Source organism: Dendropsophus ebraccatus, chromosome 14, assembly GCF_027789765.1.
Source record: "Dendropsophus ebraccatus isolate aDenEbr1 chromosome 14, aDenEbr1.pat, whole genome shotgun sequence".
NCBI lineage: Eukaryota > Metazoa > Chordata > Amphibia > Anura > Hylidae > Dendropsophus > Dendropsophus ebraccatus.
The window spans coordinates 46,338,940-46,354,929 of NC_091467.1; the positions used below are offsets into that span (position 1 = coordinate 46,338,940).

Here is a 15,990-nt window from a genome sequence, read left to right on the forward strand (position 1 = left end):
CCGGAACCGGAAGTCAGGGCCCAAGGCGCGCAGGGAGTTCTGGGATGCGTGCGCTGCCGGGGGTAAGACGGAGCCCGACTCTTGTGACCGCAAGCAAAACAATGCTTGCGGTCACAAGAGTGATTGATCGGGGGGCCCCGCGGGCCCCCCTTGTGGCGGGCCCGGTCGCGGCGGCGACCCCCGCGACCACGGTGGCTACGCCACTGTTTCCAACCATTCTTTGACTTGTCTTGAGGACCTATACCCTCTTTTACTTCTCATATACTGTATATAGTTGGCTCCATTGCGCCTGCATTATTTAGAATAGTGTGTCAGCAATAAACATTATGAAAGTACCCATTCCTAGAAAATTCAGTATCCTCGAAGCTAGCTGCAGTATAAGCATAAAATGGACAGTACTATCTGGCGGTACAAACCCCCCAAGGTCTAAATTAGCCCAAAAACTGCGAACAATCACAAAACTTTACCAGAAGTATAAAACAAATCTCTCTGAGAAGAAGTTTTCAATTATTTTCTAACATTTTAATAGTGTCTTGCTCTTGCAAGTTATTATCATAGATGACTTCTAGGCTTACTACTATACACTATGGCCTACAGCCAAAGTATATGGGGTAACAACTGCTGCATCCTTTTATTTGTCACACCCCTTTCCTTGTGAGGGAATGTCCATACTTTATTATGGTGGAGAAATGTTTCCATAGATAAAAGATGTCCCTAGTGCTCAGAACCTTATTCTGCCCTGTCCTACTTGAGTTAAAAATACCCATACAAAAAGTTATGTCGGATGGAGTATACACTGTATATGTAGCTGATACTTTTGTTTAGACAACTATGACATTAAACATTCCTTCCATGGTTAGAAAAGGTGTCCGCAATCATCGTCCTTATAGTTTTATCTTGAGGTGTTTCTTCAGTCCTAAATGATAGAAAATTTGAGGCATGTGCTGATAATACGACAGGTTCTCGTAGAAACTCAAGTCCTGATGATAGAAAAAGACATTTAAGATGGGAATTGTACATTTATGTACATTACAGCAATAAAGACCATAAATGAAAGACACTGACCCCCTGCTCATCATCACTGATATCAGCCACCTTTCGGCTACCTGGTTTAACATGGAGAAAAAAAATGTCTCTTAGAAGATTTCATATAATAAGCCATTTAAATAAAAGAAATAAATATGAACATTTTACTGCATGTTTGTTGTATGACATAGTTGTAGAAATAATTGTGGCTTTCAATATACTTATGATATATATATATTAGAGATGAGGGCAACTTGTGCATGCTGGGGTCCGATTGATCAGCATTTAATTACTGGTGGCTGATGAAGTTGGATGCAGCCCTTGGGATTCTTTGAAAACTTGAATACAGCCTATGGCCACGACCACACATCCTCTTTTTTTGGCCGTTCGGTGTCCGTCTCTTTGGACAGCCGTTATTCTGAGGCCAAAAATTGACTTTGTGTGTTCCTGGCCATAGGCTGTATCCACATCCACTGCCAGTGCTGTTTTTGAGCCAAAGCCAGATGTGTATCCAGCTGGAAGTCCTTAAGGCTCTATTATACAAAGCGATTATCTGCTGTATTTGGCCAATTGTTGGCCATTACGGACGAGAATCGATTTGTTTAATAGAAGACAGCGATCAGCTCACTTGCATATTGCATGTTGGCTGATTGTTGTCTTTCAATGTCTTCCAACTTGTTGAAAGTCCAACAATCCAAATAGCATTGATCTGCTGCCATCGCTCCATGTAATAGGATCAGCGGCAGCAGACCGCCACTATCTTCTATGGGCTGCCCGGACAATTTAACAATCGCCTGGGCAGCCCCCACAGCTCTCCGTGCCCCCTTACTGCTCTTACCGGCTCTCTGTTGGCGTGTGTAATAGTGCAGGCAGCAAACGGGGAATGAGAAGCAAGCAAGCGCTGACCTGACAGGTTGGCTCTCGCTTGTTTCTGCTGATCGTCCCGAGTAATAGGGGCTTTAGTTTAGTCAAACAGACTAGATTTTAAAGTAAATGTATGCTCACCAAAAAAAAAACCTCCCTCCTTTTCCCAAAACATTGGTACCATTGGATTGCTGAGAGTAAATCCTTCCCAGTCGTGTAACTTAAACTCTGCCTGGTGTCTTGGTTGGGGTGAGCAGCGTTGTCAATGAGGTATGGCCCAGGGCGTCTGTGCCCTAGGCCTGCAACACCTCTCCTTTTTCCTCCTGCCCCCCCTTGTCTTTAGTTCTGCCCCCTGGCTGCATTGCTTCTATTCAGCCCTGATATAATACTGTGCATGCACCAGAGCAATCAGAGATGGCACAAGCACACATGCTTCTTGTTCTAGGTTATCAATAGAGATGAGCGAACCTCGAGCATGCTGGAGTCCAGCCGAACCAGATTGTTCGACATTTGATTAGCCGGGGCTGCTGAAGTTGGATAAAGCTCTAAGGTTGTCTGGAAAACATGGAAACAGCCAATGACTATATCCATGTTTTCCAGATAGCCTTAGGGTTTTATCCAACAGCCGCCACCGCTAATCAAATGCCGAACGATTGGGTTCGGATGGACTCGAGCATGCTTGAGGTTCGCTCATGTCTAGTTATCATGTCTTGTGAGCCTAACGCGTCTGCACCAGCATTCAGGAACTGTCATTTGTCCAATGGAAGTGCTACGAAAAATGACCTCAAAGTGGAGGCCACACCTCTCACAGCACTTACGCTGCACAAATGATGGATCATGGTAGCCTAGAACAAGAAGCTTGGTCTCTGACGATGGCTCTGTAGCCTGCACAGTATTATAACCTGAGCTGAATAGAAGAAGTACATCCAGGGGTTCGGAACTAAAGATGAGGAAAATAGGAGGAAAAAGGGAGGAGACGCGTTGCAAGCGTAAGGCATGAATGCACTAGGCCACGCCCCATTGACGCTCATGAGTAAAAGGGCGTTTTACATCCAACCATGGCACTGGGTGGATTTTGAGTCACACCACTGGGAAGGATTTACTGTCAGTAATCAAACAGTGCCATTGGTTTGGGGGGAAGGAATTGGTGAGTACTTTTCCGCTTTAAGAGCAAGTTCACACAGAGCAAAATCAGCGGAATCTCACCTGCCACCTGTTTCAATGGAACGGCTCGCGTGCCTCCGCTCAAAGAATTGACATGTCAATTTGACACTGAGGCAAGCAGGATTCTGCCGTGGAGCTCTTTCTGCCACAGAATCCCGTCTGCCTTAGTGTCAAACAGTCTCTCTATGGGGCTCCCACGCCTCTGCTTCTTCCGATCGCCGCTCAAAGAATTGACAAGTCAATTCTTTGAGCGGAGGAAGCAGAGACGCGCAAGCAATCCCATTGAAACAGATGGCAGACGGGATTCCATCATTTTTGCTCAGTGTGAACTGGCCCTAAAGGAAAAATTGTGTTGCAATTTTGGCAACGAAAAATTTTTTTGTACCCCAATAAAAAAACAGTTATGGTTTACATGGCTCATGGATGTGGCCTAAATTTTTAAACAAATATATCAATACTAAAGCCAGTAAATGGCTTAAGTGTGTGCTGAAAAGCTAATAACAGGCACTTGACTAATCTTCGGGCTTTATGAAGGTACAATCCTGTCCTTTTAATACATTTGGTGCAATTCACTTTTTTCAGCCTGGCATAGGAAATGCTAATTTTTAAAAATATGCCCCTATAAAAGTGCTTACACCATGGGTCTCACAACATAATACAGTATCACACTAATTTCATAAAGTCTCCCTGTCATTTTGAAAAAACATTTTTTTGATCTTTCAGGGTCTGGGTGTCCAGATTCCCACCAATCATTAAATGAATGTCACACTGTGATCTCTATTTCGTTGCAGGTGCAAGATGGAAAAAATGGAAAAGACACCAAGCGGAGGAGGGAAGTACTTACGTGTGCCCTTCTCCCATATCTATCTAACAATTAATGGGTGTCTGAACACCCAGACAAGAAGGGGGAGATTTATTCCTCACAGACTCTTTGGAAAATTAAAGCTGGAATCTGATTGGTTGCTAGGGGCAACTGAGCCAGTTTCACTTTACACCATATTTGATAAATCTCCCCCCAAGTGATCAAAACCTTTGACATGTGGGACAGAGACAGCTCACAATGCAATTTTCACATGCACAACTATAAGCTACACTGGCGTCTCTAAGGCTATAGCAATATAACTAGTAGCTCTTGTATTGATTTTAATGTTTTACAGAATTCAAATAATAAAATGTACATTGACCAATATTCCTTAATTTTTGAATGGACTTCTACCCTGGATGGCCGGGCCCATGAACTGTCTGGTGAAGCCCCAGAGGTGTGAGAAGCCCAGTGCTACTTTCTATAAAAAGAAGATCAGGACTCACGTAAATTGATAATTATCTTTATAAAGACCATGAGTAAAAGAATAATGGAACCACTGATGATCATCACCAAGGTGTTCCTTTCTAGAACGTCTGGGGTGACTGATGTCAGGATGTGTTGTAGAGGGATAAGATACTCAGGTCCGGTATCCTTGTCTTTTTGATCTGTCTCAGGCTCTTCTGTTCCGAATGGGAAATCATCTGCATTAGAAAGAAGAAGGCAACACTATAAGGAACTATCAGACAGTCATCACTCTGTTCAGTCCCATGGACATACCCGTATCACATTTCAGAGCAACAATAAAAAAGCTTTTTTTTACAATAAAGGTATAGATAGACTAACAGCTTACAGCAATGTATCCATGTAAGAAGTGTGGGACATCCTTTCTAGCTAGCAGATTCCCTTTAACATTAATAACAAACCTAATTTAGAGATAAGGCACTGTCAGAGGTGTCTGGCATCTGCTTACCTACCTTTCCCTTTTTTTCTATAGCTGCTACACATTGGTGTGCAGGCTTTACTGTCTTTCTACCCTAGTACACAATCCATGTGATTGTATGTGCTTTCCACCCTCTCTACAGCTTTATGAGCTGTCCTCCATGGATTCTCTTCCTGCTGTCCAGACTTTGAACTGGCCTTTAACATCTTCGCTGTTGCTATCTCTACCACTTTACCAGTCTTTCTGAGGAACATAGCTAGTCTGTATCTTAGCATCAGCTAAATAGTATAAAATTACTAATGAAGATAATTTAGTAAGTTTCTTCATTTTGCTACCAGAAAACAAATATATATAAAAAAAAAAGTACAAAGCTGCACATAGCCTTTTTATAAAATGCCCATGCTACTCTTTCTTGAAAATGAGTCTCTGAATTGTAAGGGGCAATGTTCCCTCTAAATAATGCAATATACAACAGCATTAGATAAATATTAATATTCAGTATTCTATTAATAAGTTAGACAGCAGACAAATATACAGGAGCACAATTCCCTTCATGGAAACTACCACCCTAATATACAAATACCTATTGCCAAGTCTGGGTAAAAACATTTACATTCAGTGACTCAAAGGTGACATTTTCTCTGATCGGAGGTGATCATTTTCAGTCTCTTCTCCACCTGGGTCAGGCTGCCATGAAGACTTCTTCTAGTCACATTATACAGAGTTTGCTGCCCAGATGTATTTGGATCCTTATTAGCTCCTACTATTCTCACACACTATGCCCTGCCTCCTGAACTCAATGACTATGCCACTGTGACCTCTAGAAGGGATTGTCTGAAGTACTGTGTACCCGAAAATAAGACAGTGCCTTATATTAATTTTTAATCAAAAACAGGCACTATGTCTTATTTTCAGGGTATATTTCATTTCTCTCCCCCCGGCCGGGGTTTGCGGCAGCGTGCGGAGAACATGGGGGTCCACGGCCCAGGCTGTGAAGGTCCACAAGAGGATTAGCTTAGTTGCGTGTAGCAACGAGCAGCCTTACTTTGGGGGGGGGGGGGGTGCTCTAGTTTATTTTCATTGGCATGCCTTACTTTAGGGTAGTTGGGGTGTCTTATTTTTGTGGAAACATGGTATCTAAAACAAATGTACAGACTTATCATTATAAAATAAATAAATTGCTATACTTACTTTTTTTGATCCCCCCCTGTGTCCAGTGCTGCATCTCCAGTCCTTCTTGTAAGCCCAAAGCAGCAGCACACAGGTAAGAGGATAAAACAGGTAAGTATGGTGTATTTACATAGTTAATTCTGCCACTGTACCCCATTAAGAAATGTAATGATGCCATATACCCCTTACTAAACTAAGCCAATGCTCTTGATAAGCTGGTATGGTATGGACCACCTTGCTCCTAACAAACTGTGCCCCCTTATGGCCTGTGTCACCATGTCCCTAATGAACTATACCAGTGTTTCTCAACCTTTTCAAGTCAAGTACCCTTGTGTGATAAGATGCTTCATCTGCGTACCCCCAAGGTACCCCAATTAGAAACATTTCCTTGACAAGGCCAAGATCACACTGCTGCTATATGCTCTGTATAAAGTCTCTGTTAGCAAATGATTCCCAGATCAGATCCTCCCATAACAATGTGACAAGTAATAATGCCCCCTGTAACCATTTTTAACCCCCTCTTTGCAATAATAACTGCGCCTGTGGCCAGTAATAATGCCCACCCAGTAGCTAGATGCAATGCTTCCTGTACCCAGACATACCCCCTTTAGACAGAAAGGCCCCCAGTAGCAGGTATCCATCTTGCAGCCAGATGTGCCCCCCAGGTATGACACATACAACAAAGTACCCGCACTGCAGCCAGATAAGTCCCTTGTTGCCCGGTATGCCCTCCAGTCACATTTGCCCCTTACTGCTAGGTATGTCCCTTCCAGTCAGATATGTCCCATGGAGCCAAATTTGCCTTTTGCCATAGGATATGTCCCCTGCAGCCAGATGTTCACCTAGCCAGGTATGTCCCCTGCAACCACCCTGCATGTCCCCTGGAGTGAGATATGCCCCTTGCAGCCAGGTAAGTCCCCATGTAGCCAGCTACCTCCTCCTTGCTAATAAATAAATGTCCCCTTGCAGCCATATTCATCCTCCTTGTAGCCGGACACATGTCCCATTACAGCCATATACCCTCCCCCCTTTGCAGCCAGACACCTTCCCCCTGTAGCCAGATACAAATCCCCATGGGGCCCTATATCTCACCCCCTGTAGCCAGATACAAATCCCCATGGGGCCCTATATCTCACCCCCTGTAGCCAGATAAATGTCCCTTTACAGCCATAACAACCCAGCTGTCATTGAGGACCAATCAGTGAGGCTCCTGAGGCCATGCGCCCTCTCTCCTGTACAGAACGCTGGTGAGCTGCTGAATGATAGCAATGTCCCGGCAGCAAAAGCAAAAGATTTTTTGTTTTGGTTTGTTTTTTTTTGGCACCTTTCACATACCCCTTCAACTTGCCATGTATGTTGAGTAAACAGAAAAAATACCTCCAACACCAAAACACATGGATTGTGGGGCGCAGGTCCTACTCTCTCCATTCCTCTGCAGGTAGAATTGGCAATTCTACCTGCAGAGGAATGGAGAGAGTAGGACCTGCGCCCCACAATCCGTGTGTTTTGGTGTTGGAGGTATTTTTTCTGTTTGTTCCTTTTGGATATCGGGAGTGGCTGCGGTCCAGGATCTATATGTTTAAGAGTGTTGTGCCTCCATACTTGCACAACCTCACCAGGTGAGGGTTGCCTTGCACCCCCTAGCCCTTCTTATATGTTATCCCTCTGATCTTCGCTATGGAGCGCTGTCACCCTTTGTTTTGTCTATGTATGTTGAGTGATTCAGACCCCCCCCCCCCCCCCCCCCCACACACACACACACACACACACACACTCCTTATTAGTTTATTCCATGAACTCATGAGCACTAATGTCCTTTGTTGCCCATAGCAACCAATCACAGCTGAGCACTTATCACTGATTGTAAGCGTGATACATAAACAACAGCAGCAGTTATGATGACATCACAAGTACAAGGCTCATGATGTCACACATGGTGCGGAATATACAGCTGTAGCTGAGGCTTCTGCTGTTAGTTACAGGTTGGCAGCGTGAAGAATACGTGTCCAGGTAGGGAGCTCTTCACTGAGGCCTTGTTCACATATGCATACCTCCCAACTTTTGCAAAGAGCAAAGAGGGACATGTGCGCCACGGTCCCCATAGCCACGCCCCCATAGCGACCTTCTATAGCCACGCCCCATAGCAACCCTCCATAGCCACGCCCCCATAGCAACCCTCCATAGCCACGCTCCTACAGTCACCACATGCTGCTGACTGAATAGTGCCCTATACAGTATCCAATCCCCCCAAAAATGCCCTATATAGTATCCAATCCCCCATTATAGTGCCCCACATAGTATCCAATACCCCCAATAGTGCCACACAAAGTATCCAATCCCCCACATAGTGCCCCACATAGTAGCCAATCCCCCATATAGTGCCCCACATAGTATCCAATGCCCCCATATAGTGCCCCACATAGTAGCCAATCCCCATATAGTGCCCCACATAGTAGCCAGTCCCCCATATAGTGCCCCACATAGTATCCAATACCCCCAATAGTGCCACACAAAGTATCCAATCCCCCACATAGTGCCCCACATAGTAGCCAATCCCCCATATAGTGCCCCACATAGTATCCAATGCCCCCATATAGTGCCCCACATAGTAGCCAATCCCCCCATATAGCGCCCCACATAGTAGCCAATCCCCATATAGTGCCCCACATAGTAGCCAGTCCCCCATATAGTGCCCACATAGTAGCCAATGCCCCATATAGTGCCCCACATAGTAGCCAATCCACCCATATAGTGCCCCACATAGTAGCCAATGCCCCCATATAGTGCCCCACATAGTAGCCAATGCCCCCATATAGTGCCCCACATAGTAGCCAATCCCCCATATAGTGCCCCACATAGTAGCCAATGCCCCCATATAGTGCCCCACATAGTAGCCAATGCCCCATATATGCCCCACATAGTAGCCAATGCCCCCATATAGTGCCCCACATAGTAGCCAATCCACCCATATAGTGCCCCACATAGTAGCCAATGCCCCCATATAGTGCCCCACATAGTAGCCAATCCCCCATATAGTGCCTCACATAGTAGCCAATGCCCCCATATAGTGCCCCACATAGTAGCCAATGCCCCCATATATGCCCCACATAGTAGCCAATGCCCCCATATAGTGCCCCACATATTATCCAATCCCCCATATACTGCCCACATAGTAGCCAATCCCCCATATAGTGCCCACATAGTAGCCAATGCCCCATATAGTCCCCACATAGTAGCCAATGCCCCTATATAGTGCCCACATATTATCCAATCCCCCCATATAGCGCCCCAAATAGTAGCCAATCCCCCCATATAGTAGCCAATCCCCCATATAGCGCCCCACATAGTAGCCAATCCCCCCATTTGTGTGGCCCCACCGAAAAAAACAATAAACCAGTAAATCACCTGTCCGCCGGTACCAGCAGCTCCTCTCCCGGCAGAGGGCGCACACCCGTCATCCTCCTGGGCGGGCAGCGGGGTATACAGACACTGACTGTGCCGGAAGTAATTCATGACAGAGGCTACAGGTCACTTCCTGCACAGTCAGTGTCTGTATACCCCCCTGCCCGCCCCGGAGGATGACGGGAGTGCGCGCTCTGTCGGGAGAGGAGCTGCTGGGACCGGCGGACAGGTGAGTTACTGGTTTATTGTTTTTTTTGGTGGGGCCACATATAATGCGGGACACTGGGTGCCGTTCTGGGACCACGGGACAGTTGGGAGGTATGCATATGGAGCTAAAATGAGTTTAGTAAACAACCAATCTGGGCACACATGTGAACATGGCCTCAGGGTAGCTTCACACGTACCGTATCGCAATCGATTTTCTGCTGCGGATCTGCAGCAGATTTGACTAAATGAATGAACACAGCATCAAATCCGCACTGTAAAATCTGCTGCGGATCCGCAGCAGATTGGATGGTGCAGGTTGAATGCTGTGTTCATTCATTTAGTCAAATCTGCTGTACATCTGCTGCAGATCCGCAGCAGAAAATCCATTGCGATACGGTATGTGTGAAGCTACCCTTAAAGGGGTTTCCAAGGAAAGTTGAGTTACGGTCTATACACAGCATTGTCCATCATTCCCTGGAAGACCCTTTTAAAATGGCTGCTCTTATGTAGACAGCCGCCTCTCTGTTGTATGTCTGCTGTGTGGTAGGTTGTATATTAGATTGTAAGCTCCTGCGGGGAGCAGGGCCTCTACACATGTAGCTGGTGTTACCATGAAATGCTTTGTCGTGTTCATGTTAACACTGGCGACATCTGTATGGTACATTGCAGTGCAAGCTCTTAGGAGTGGGGTATTGTAGTGTACATTAGATTATAAGCTCTTCAGGGCAGACATGTAGTCATGTACTAAATATAAGCCTGTAAGCTCTTAAGAGGAGGGCCTGTGTTACTCTGTGAGTTCTTAGGAGTGGGGTATTGTAATGTATATTAGAGTGTAAGCTCTGTGGGCAGGACATGTACTGGATATTAGAGTGTAAGCTCTGTGAGCAAGACATGTACTGTATATTAGATTGTAAGCTCTGTGGGCAGGACATGTACTGTATATTAGAGTGTAAGCTCTGTGGGCAGGACATGTACTGTATATTAGATTGTAAGCTCTGTGGGCAGGACATGTACTGTATATTAGAGTGTAAGCTCTGTGGGCAGGACATGTACTGTATATTAGATTGTAAGCTCTGTGGGCAGGACATGTACTGTATATTAGAGTGTAAGCTCTGTGGGCAGGACATGTACTGTATTTTAGAGTGTAAGCTCTGTGGGCAGGACATGTACTGTATATTAGAGTGTAAGCTCTGTGGGCAGGACATGTACTGTATATTAGAGTGTAAGCTCTGTGGGCAGGACATGTACTGTATATTAGAGTGTAAGCTCTGTGGGCAGGACATGTACTGTATATTAGAGTGTAAGCTCTGTGGGCAGGACATGTACTGTATATTAGAGTGTAAGCTCTGTGGGCAGGACATGTACTGTATTTTAGAGTGTAAGCTCTGTGGGCAGGACATGTATTGTCTATTTGATTGTAAACTCTGTGAGCAGGACATGTATTGTGAATATTAGCTTGTAAACTCTTAAGTGCAGGTCTCCTGAACTATATAGATTGTAAGCTGTTAGGAGCAGGACATGTTTTGTATATAAGATTGATGTATATGTAATAATAATAGTTATTTCTATAGATACAACATATTGTGCAGCATTAATGTCTCTCTCTTTTGTTACAGGGTGGAGTCTCTTCATCCTATATGATCTACACAGTTGTATGCAGCAGGCCATTCGTGATCCAGGGAGATCAGATCCGATCGCCACTTATGGGGTCAGGAAGGAATTATTTTCCCCCCTGAGGTAGAAGTCTCCGGGGGGTTTCTTCGCCTTCCTCTGGATCTTTAGGTCCGGTGACTTTCAGACCAGGATAATAGTGGACGGGTGGGAATGACTGCGGCACGTTTTGTAGTCTCCACCAGACCTGACCTGGGAGTCACCGGATCTACTATTCAAGAGACGGTAATATTTCATTACAATGTTGCATATTGAATAAAGAATTTGAATTTATGTTGGTGTTCCTTCGTTTTTGTCTACATTTATATTTACTATATTGACCAAGATCAGAGAGATCGCTGCCTCTCGGCTTCAGAATAACTACAATAAACTGGATTTAGATTATTATTATTATTATTATTATTATTATTATTATTAATAATAATAATAATAATAATAATAATAATAGGGCTATTTTTAAGGTTTTTAGGGTTTTTATGTATGAATATACTCATGTACAGATTGGGGCTATGTTCACAAAATGTATATTTTGGTAAAAGTATGGCCGTTGTTACAATCGGCAACAACAGCCATACTTTGTATGAAAACATACGTTGCCTTGCCTTCTATGGGATCCCGGCCGGAGCGTATACACATAGTATACGCTCCGGCCTGGATCTCTCGTGGCGCCACAGAAAACGACATGTCAGTTTTCTGCGGCCGCTATTCAGTGAATAGCAGACGCAGAAAACCCTGTCAGTGCATGCTCCATAGTGTAGAGTGGGAAGTTCTGATGCGCCCACATCAGAACTCTGCGGCCCTAAAGATCATCCGGCCGATACTGCATTACCGGACGGATAATCTTTTTAGTCCGGTCTCTTACGTTGTGTGAACATAACCTTATACTATTTTTTAAAAAACAACACCTATAATATGAGAAAACCATAAGACTACACACAGGTGGTTACGTGGTTCACAGGTCTTGTGGTGGGCATACCTGCGTATACCCAAGCAGAGCTATTGGTGTGTTAAATTCAAGAGGATGTACCTGGTGGTACATCATGTTTAAGAATAAAAGGGAAAAAGGGGGGGGGGGGGATAAAATACTGCAAGAGATGAGCGAATAGTGAAATATTAGCTAATTCGAAATTTTAATTGAAATTGAAATTCAAATCCAATTATAGTCTATGGGAGAAAACTACATGGGAACTCCTCTGTACGAAACATCCATATATCTAACAGAGGTTATTTAAAAAAAAAATTACTATCGTACTGATATTAAATACTACATGATTGATATTCCAGATTACAGGACTCATTCCAGACTATCAGACTGATACGCCAGACTACAGGAGTCATATTCCAGACCCCATTGGACTGATATTCCAGACTACAGGGCTGATATTCCAGACTATCGGACTGATATTACAGACTATAGGATATATATTTCAGACTACAGGACTGATATTCCAGACTACAGGACTGATATTCCAGACTATCGGACTGATATTACAGACTACAGGACTGATATTCCAGACTACAGGACTCATATTCCAGAATACAGGACTGATATTCCAAACTATCAAACTGATATTCCAGACTACAGGACTGATATTCCAGACTACCGGACTGATATTCCAGACTATCGGACTGATATTCCAGACTACAGGACTCATATTCCAGACTATCGGACTGATAATACAAACTACAGGGCTGATATTCCAGACTATCGGAATGATATATTAGACTACAGGACTCAAATCTGTCTAATCGAAATGCCAGCATGCAATGAAACAATGAGACACTGAGAGAGCACTCTAGACAGTACAGTGAGTGAGCTGAAAATGGCGTCCAGAACACTTAGAAGCCAATGAGACCCCTACACCTCAGCAATGACGCTTCTGACACTTCTATGTGCTCTGCAATGAATGGCAAAAACGCGCTCGAACTTCAACTCAAACTCGAACGAACAGTAAAATGTTGGGTTCGGTTTGAGTTCGAGAAAATCGATATGTTCGACTCGAACCTAACTTTTCTCAAACAGTTCGATCAACACCACTCCTGAGGCTGTGTGCCTGCTCTCCTTCCGTTCTCCAGCAGCATCACCAAGCCCCCATGTCACCAGGTGGGTAGAGTCAGGAGTGGCGATGATTGGAATCAGGACATGATGGCAATGTTGTGGCGCTAAAATGAAGTTTTTACTTTTTTTTACACCTCCCACGTACCCCCTCAACCGGTGCTTCATACCCCCTAAGGAACATGTACCTCAGGTTGAGAAACGCTGAACTATACTACCATGTCCTCACCTGTCCCAGCTCTTGCCTGTTTAGGTCTGACAGCTTTACATGCAGGAGTGCTACTTGCGCTAGCACCACAGAGCAGTCGCTATCTGGCAGGACGGGGAGCAGAGTGCTGTTTTTGTTCCTGTGATTGCTGAGATTTTAATTTGGATGCTGATACAATTGAATAGACAGAGAGCCGCAAGCTTCTTCTGGAAGTTCCCCGAATCAGCGTTTATTTTAACAGCTAATTTGGGAAAAGCACTTAGGCTGCAGATTTAGCATGTGAAGATGGGAGCCTGTGGATTCCGCTAGGTTATTGCAATTGTTGCAATCCCAATTGCTATGACACTGTGCCTAGTCACCTCTAGTGCCTTATGTCCCATTTACTGGTAGAGTACAGCTCCAGAGCCATCTATAATATGGAGCCCTTAAAAATATACTCCAGCCAGTTCCTGTCTATAATATTATAAACCATCAATAACATGCATAAAGAAATTCTACAAAGGGGTATAGTCACTCATTCTGTACCTTTATCTACCAATAGTTTCTCTTTGCTACTTGACTTTTCACCAGTGGGGCCTATTGCTGTGCAGTTTAGATGGACTTGTGTTCCAGGAGTCATTGGAATGGTGAAGTTTGCAGGTTCTGACTTAGAAACAACCTTCTCGTGTTGTATATGGTCATTTATGAAAAGCTGATACCGAATAGGCAGAGGTCCAGATTTAGAGAAGCAAGTAATATGCATCACAGTGTTGCCAAGGACATTGTAGTGTATGGCCGGTTTTGACAGAAAACCTGTAACAAAAAATATAATGTGTGGTTATAAAGCAGAGCTGGAAAACTGGAGTCCTTGTAGGTATAACAAGCACAATTTACAATACTGTTCTACATTAAATTGAGTCTTTTAATAGGATAGTCAATCCTAACCTGCTGATAGATTCCCTTTAAAATCACTGTCAAAAGCATCATCTATAAGTGTGTGTATGTATATATCATATATCGGTGACAAGCTGCATATTTTGCAGATTTGTAATTTTTACTATTTAGTAACTGTCCAGAGCCGGAGAGGTTTTCTTTGGGGATTTATTAGTACTCTGGACAGTTCCAGTCTCTGACAGAGGTGGCAGCAGAGAGCACTGTCTCACACTGGAAAGAACCCACCACTTACTGCAGGACATACAGCAGCTGATAAGTACTGGAAGACTGAAGATTTTTAAATAGAAGTAAATTACAAATCTATATAACTTTCTGAAACCAGTTGATTTGAAAGAAAAAAAGATTTTCACTGGACAACCCCTTTAAATTTATAAAATCTCATCTACGTTCTGAACTCTTTTTAACACAGAAACTGACCTGCGACATAGATGCTAAACTATAGGGGTGAATTTCTGGTGAAACCACATAAAATTCCTTAGGTAACACATGAATTTAACTGTGGACTAGTGATGAGTGAACTGGCTGAAGACTGGGCTGAACTCGAACCCTCTGCATTTGACTCCCAGTGGCTGGAGAAGTTGGATCATCTCTAGGGCTGCCAGGAAAACATGGATACAGCCTATGGCCTATGGCTGTATTATCCATGTTTTACGGGACTTCCTAGAGCTGCATCCCACTACTCCAGCCACTGGGAGTCAAATGCAGAGGGTTCAAGCTCAGCCCAGTGTTCAGCCAGTTCGCTCATCATTACTTTGGACACAGTTTGACACAGATTTTTAGTAGACTAAGGGGGAGATTTATCAAACATGGTGTAAAGTGAAACTGGCTCAGTTGCCCTTAGCAACCAATCAGATTCCACCTTTCATTCCTCACAGACTCTTTGGAAAATGAAAGGTGGAATCTGATTGGTTGCTAGGGGCAACTGAGCCAGTTTCACTTTACACCATGTTTGATAAATCTCCCCCTATGTCTTTGACTTTTGGTAGTCATCTTTTATCACAACCTTTACTACAATCTCATATGATACTGTACTATACTGTTCCGTAAAACACTTATCTGGGAAAAGCAGGCGGCAGAGCTCGTATGCGCACCCGGGCCTCTATAGGCCATGAGCCCCAGCCTAGCCTGTGCCAGTTCTAATGACTAAGCTTCATAACATAGGACATATCTTTTTAATATCATTCTCTACACTTTCAATGTGTTAATTATCCATCTAAAAATAGCAAAACAGCAGTGAAAGATACAAACCAAAGACCAATACAAACCAAATTTTAGTCATGTTTATTACTAGAGATGAGTAAAGCAGCTTTTATTTGCTTTGTATGAAGCTTAACTGATCGGCGTTTGAATCCCGAAGGCTGGCGGCTCCGTAAATACAGACCGCGGACCGCCTGGAAAACATGGATACAGCTAGAGCTGTATAAAGCAAAACGAAGCTGCTTCGCACATCTCTATTTAATACATAGGAACAATGGCCCTGCACCAGCTTTAGCCACAGTCTAGGGAACAGTGGTTATTTAATACATGTAGAGCATCATATTTTC

The 15,990-nt window shown here is 44.0% G+C and overlaps 1 protein-coding gene across 3 annotated transcripts in view; it reads right to left on the reverse strand.

The window, feature by feature from the left end:
• Nucleotides 1–228: 228 nt before the first annotated feature.
• LOC138772003 (uncharacterized) overlaps nt 229–15,990 on the reverse strand; it is a 34,480-nt gene continuing 18,718 nt past the window's right edge. For 2 of the 3 annotated variants that reach the window (XM_069952063.1, XM_069952065.1), the window contains 4 exons: nt 14,039–14,305; nt 4,363–4,560; nt 1,066–1,106; nt 229–980 (listed from right to left, as the gene is read on the reverse strand). In XM_069952063.1, coding sequence (XP_069808164.1) covers nt 885–980; nt 1,066–1,106; nt 4,363–4,560; nt 14,039–14,305 — 602 coding nt within the window. In that variant the 3' untranslated portion in view covers nt 229–884. Of the gene's footprint in view, nt 981–1,065; nt 1,107–4,358; nt 4,561–14,038; nt 14,306–15,990 lie in introns of all 3 variants that reach the window. The other variant, XM_069952064.1, reaches the window with a different exon arrangement.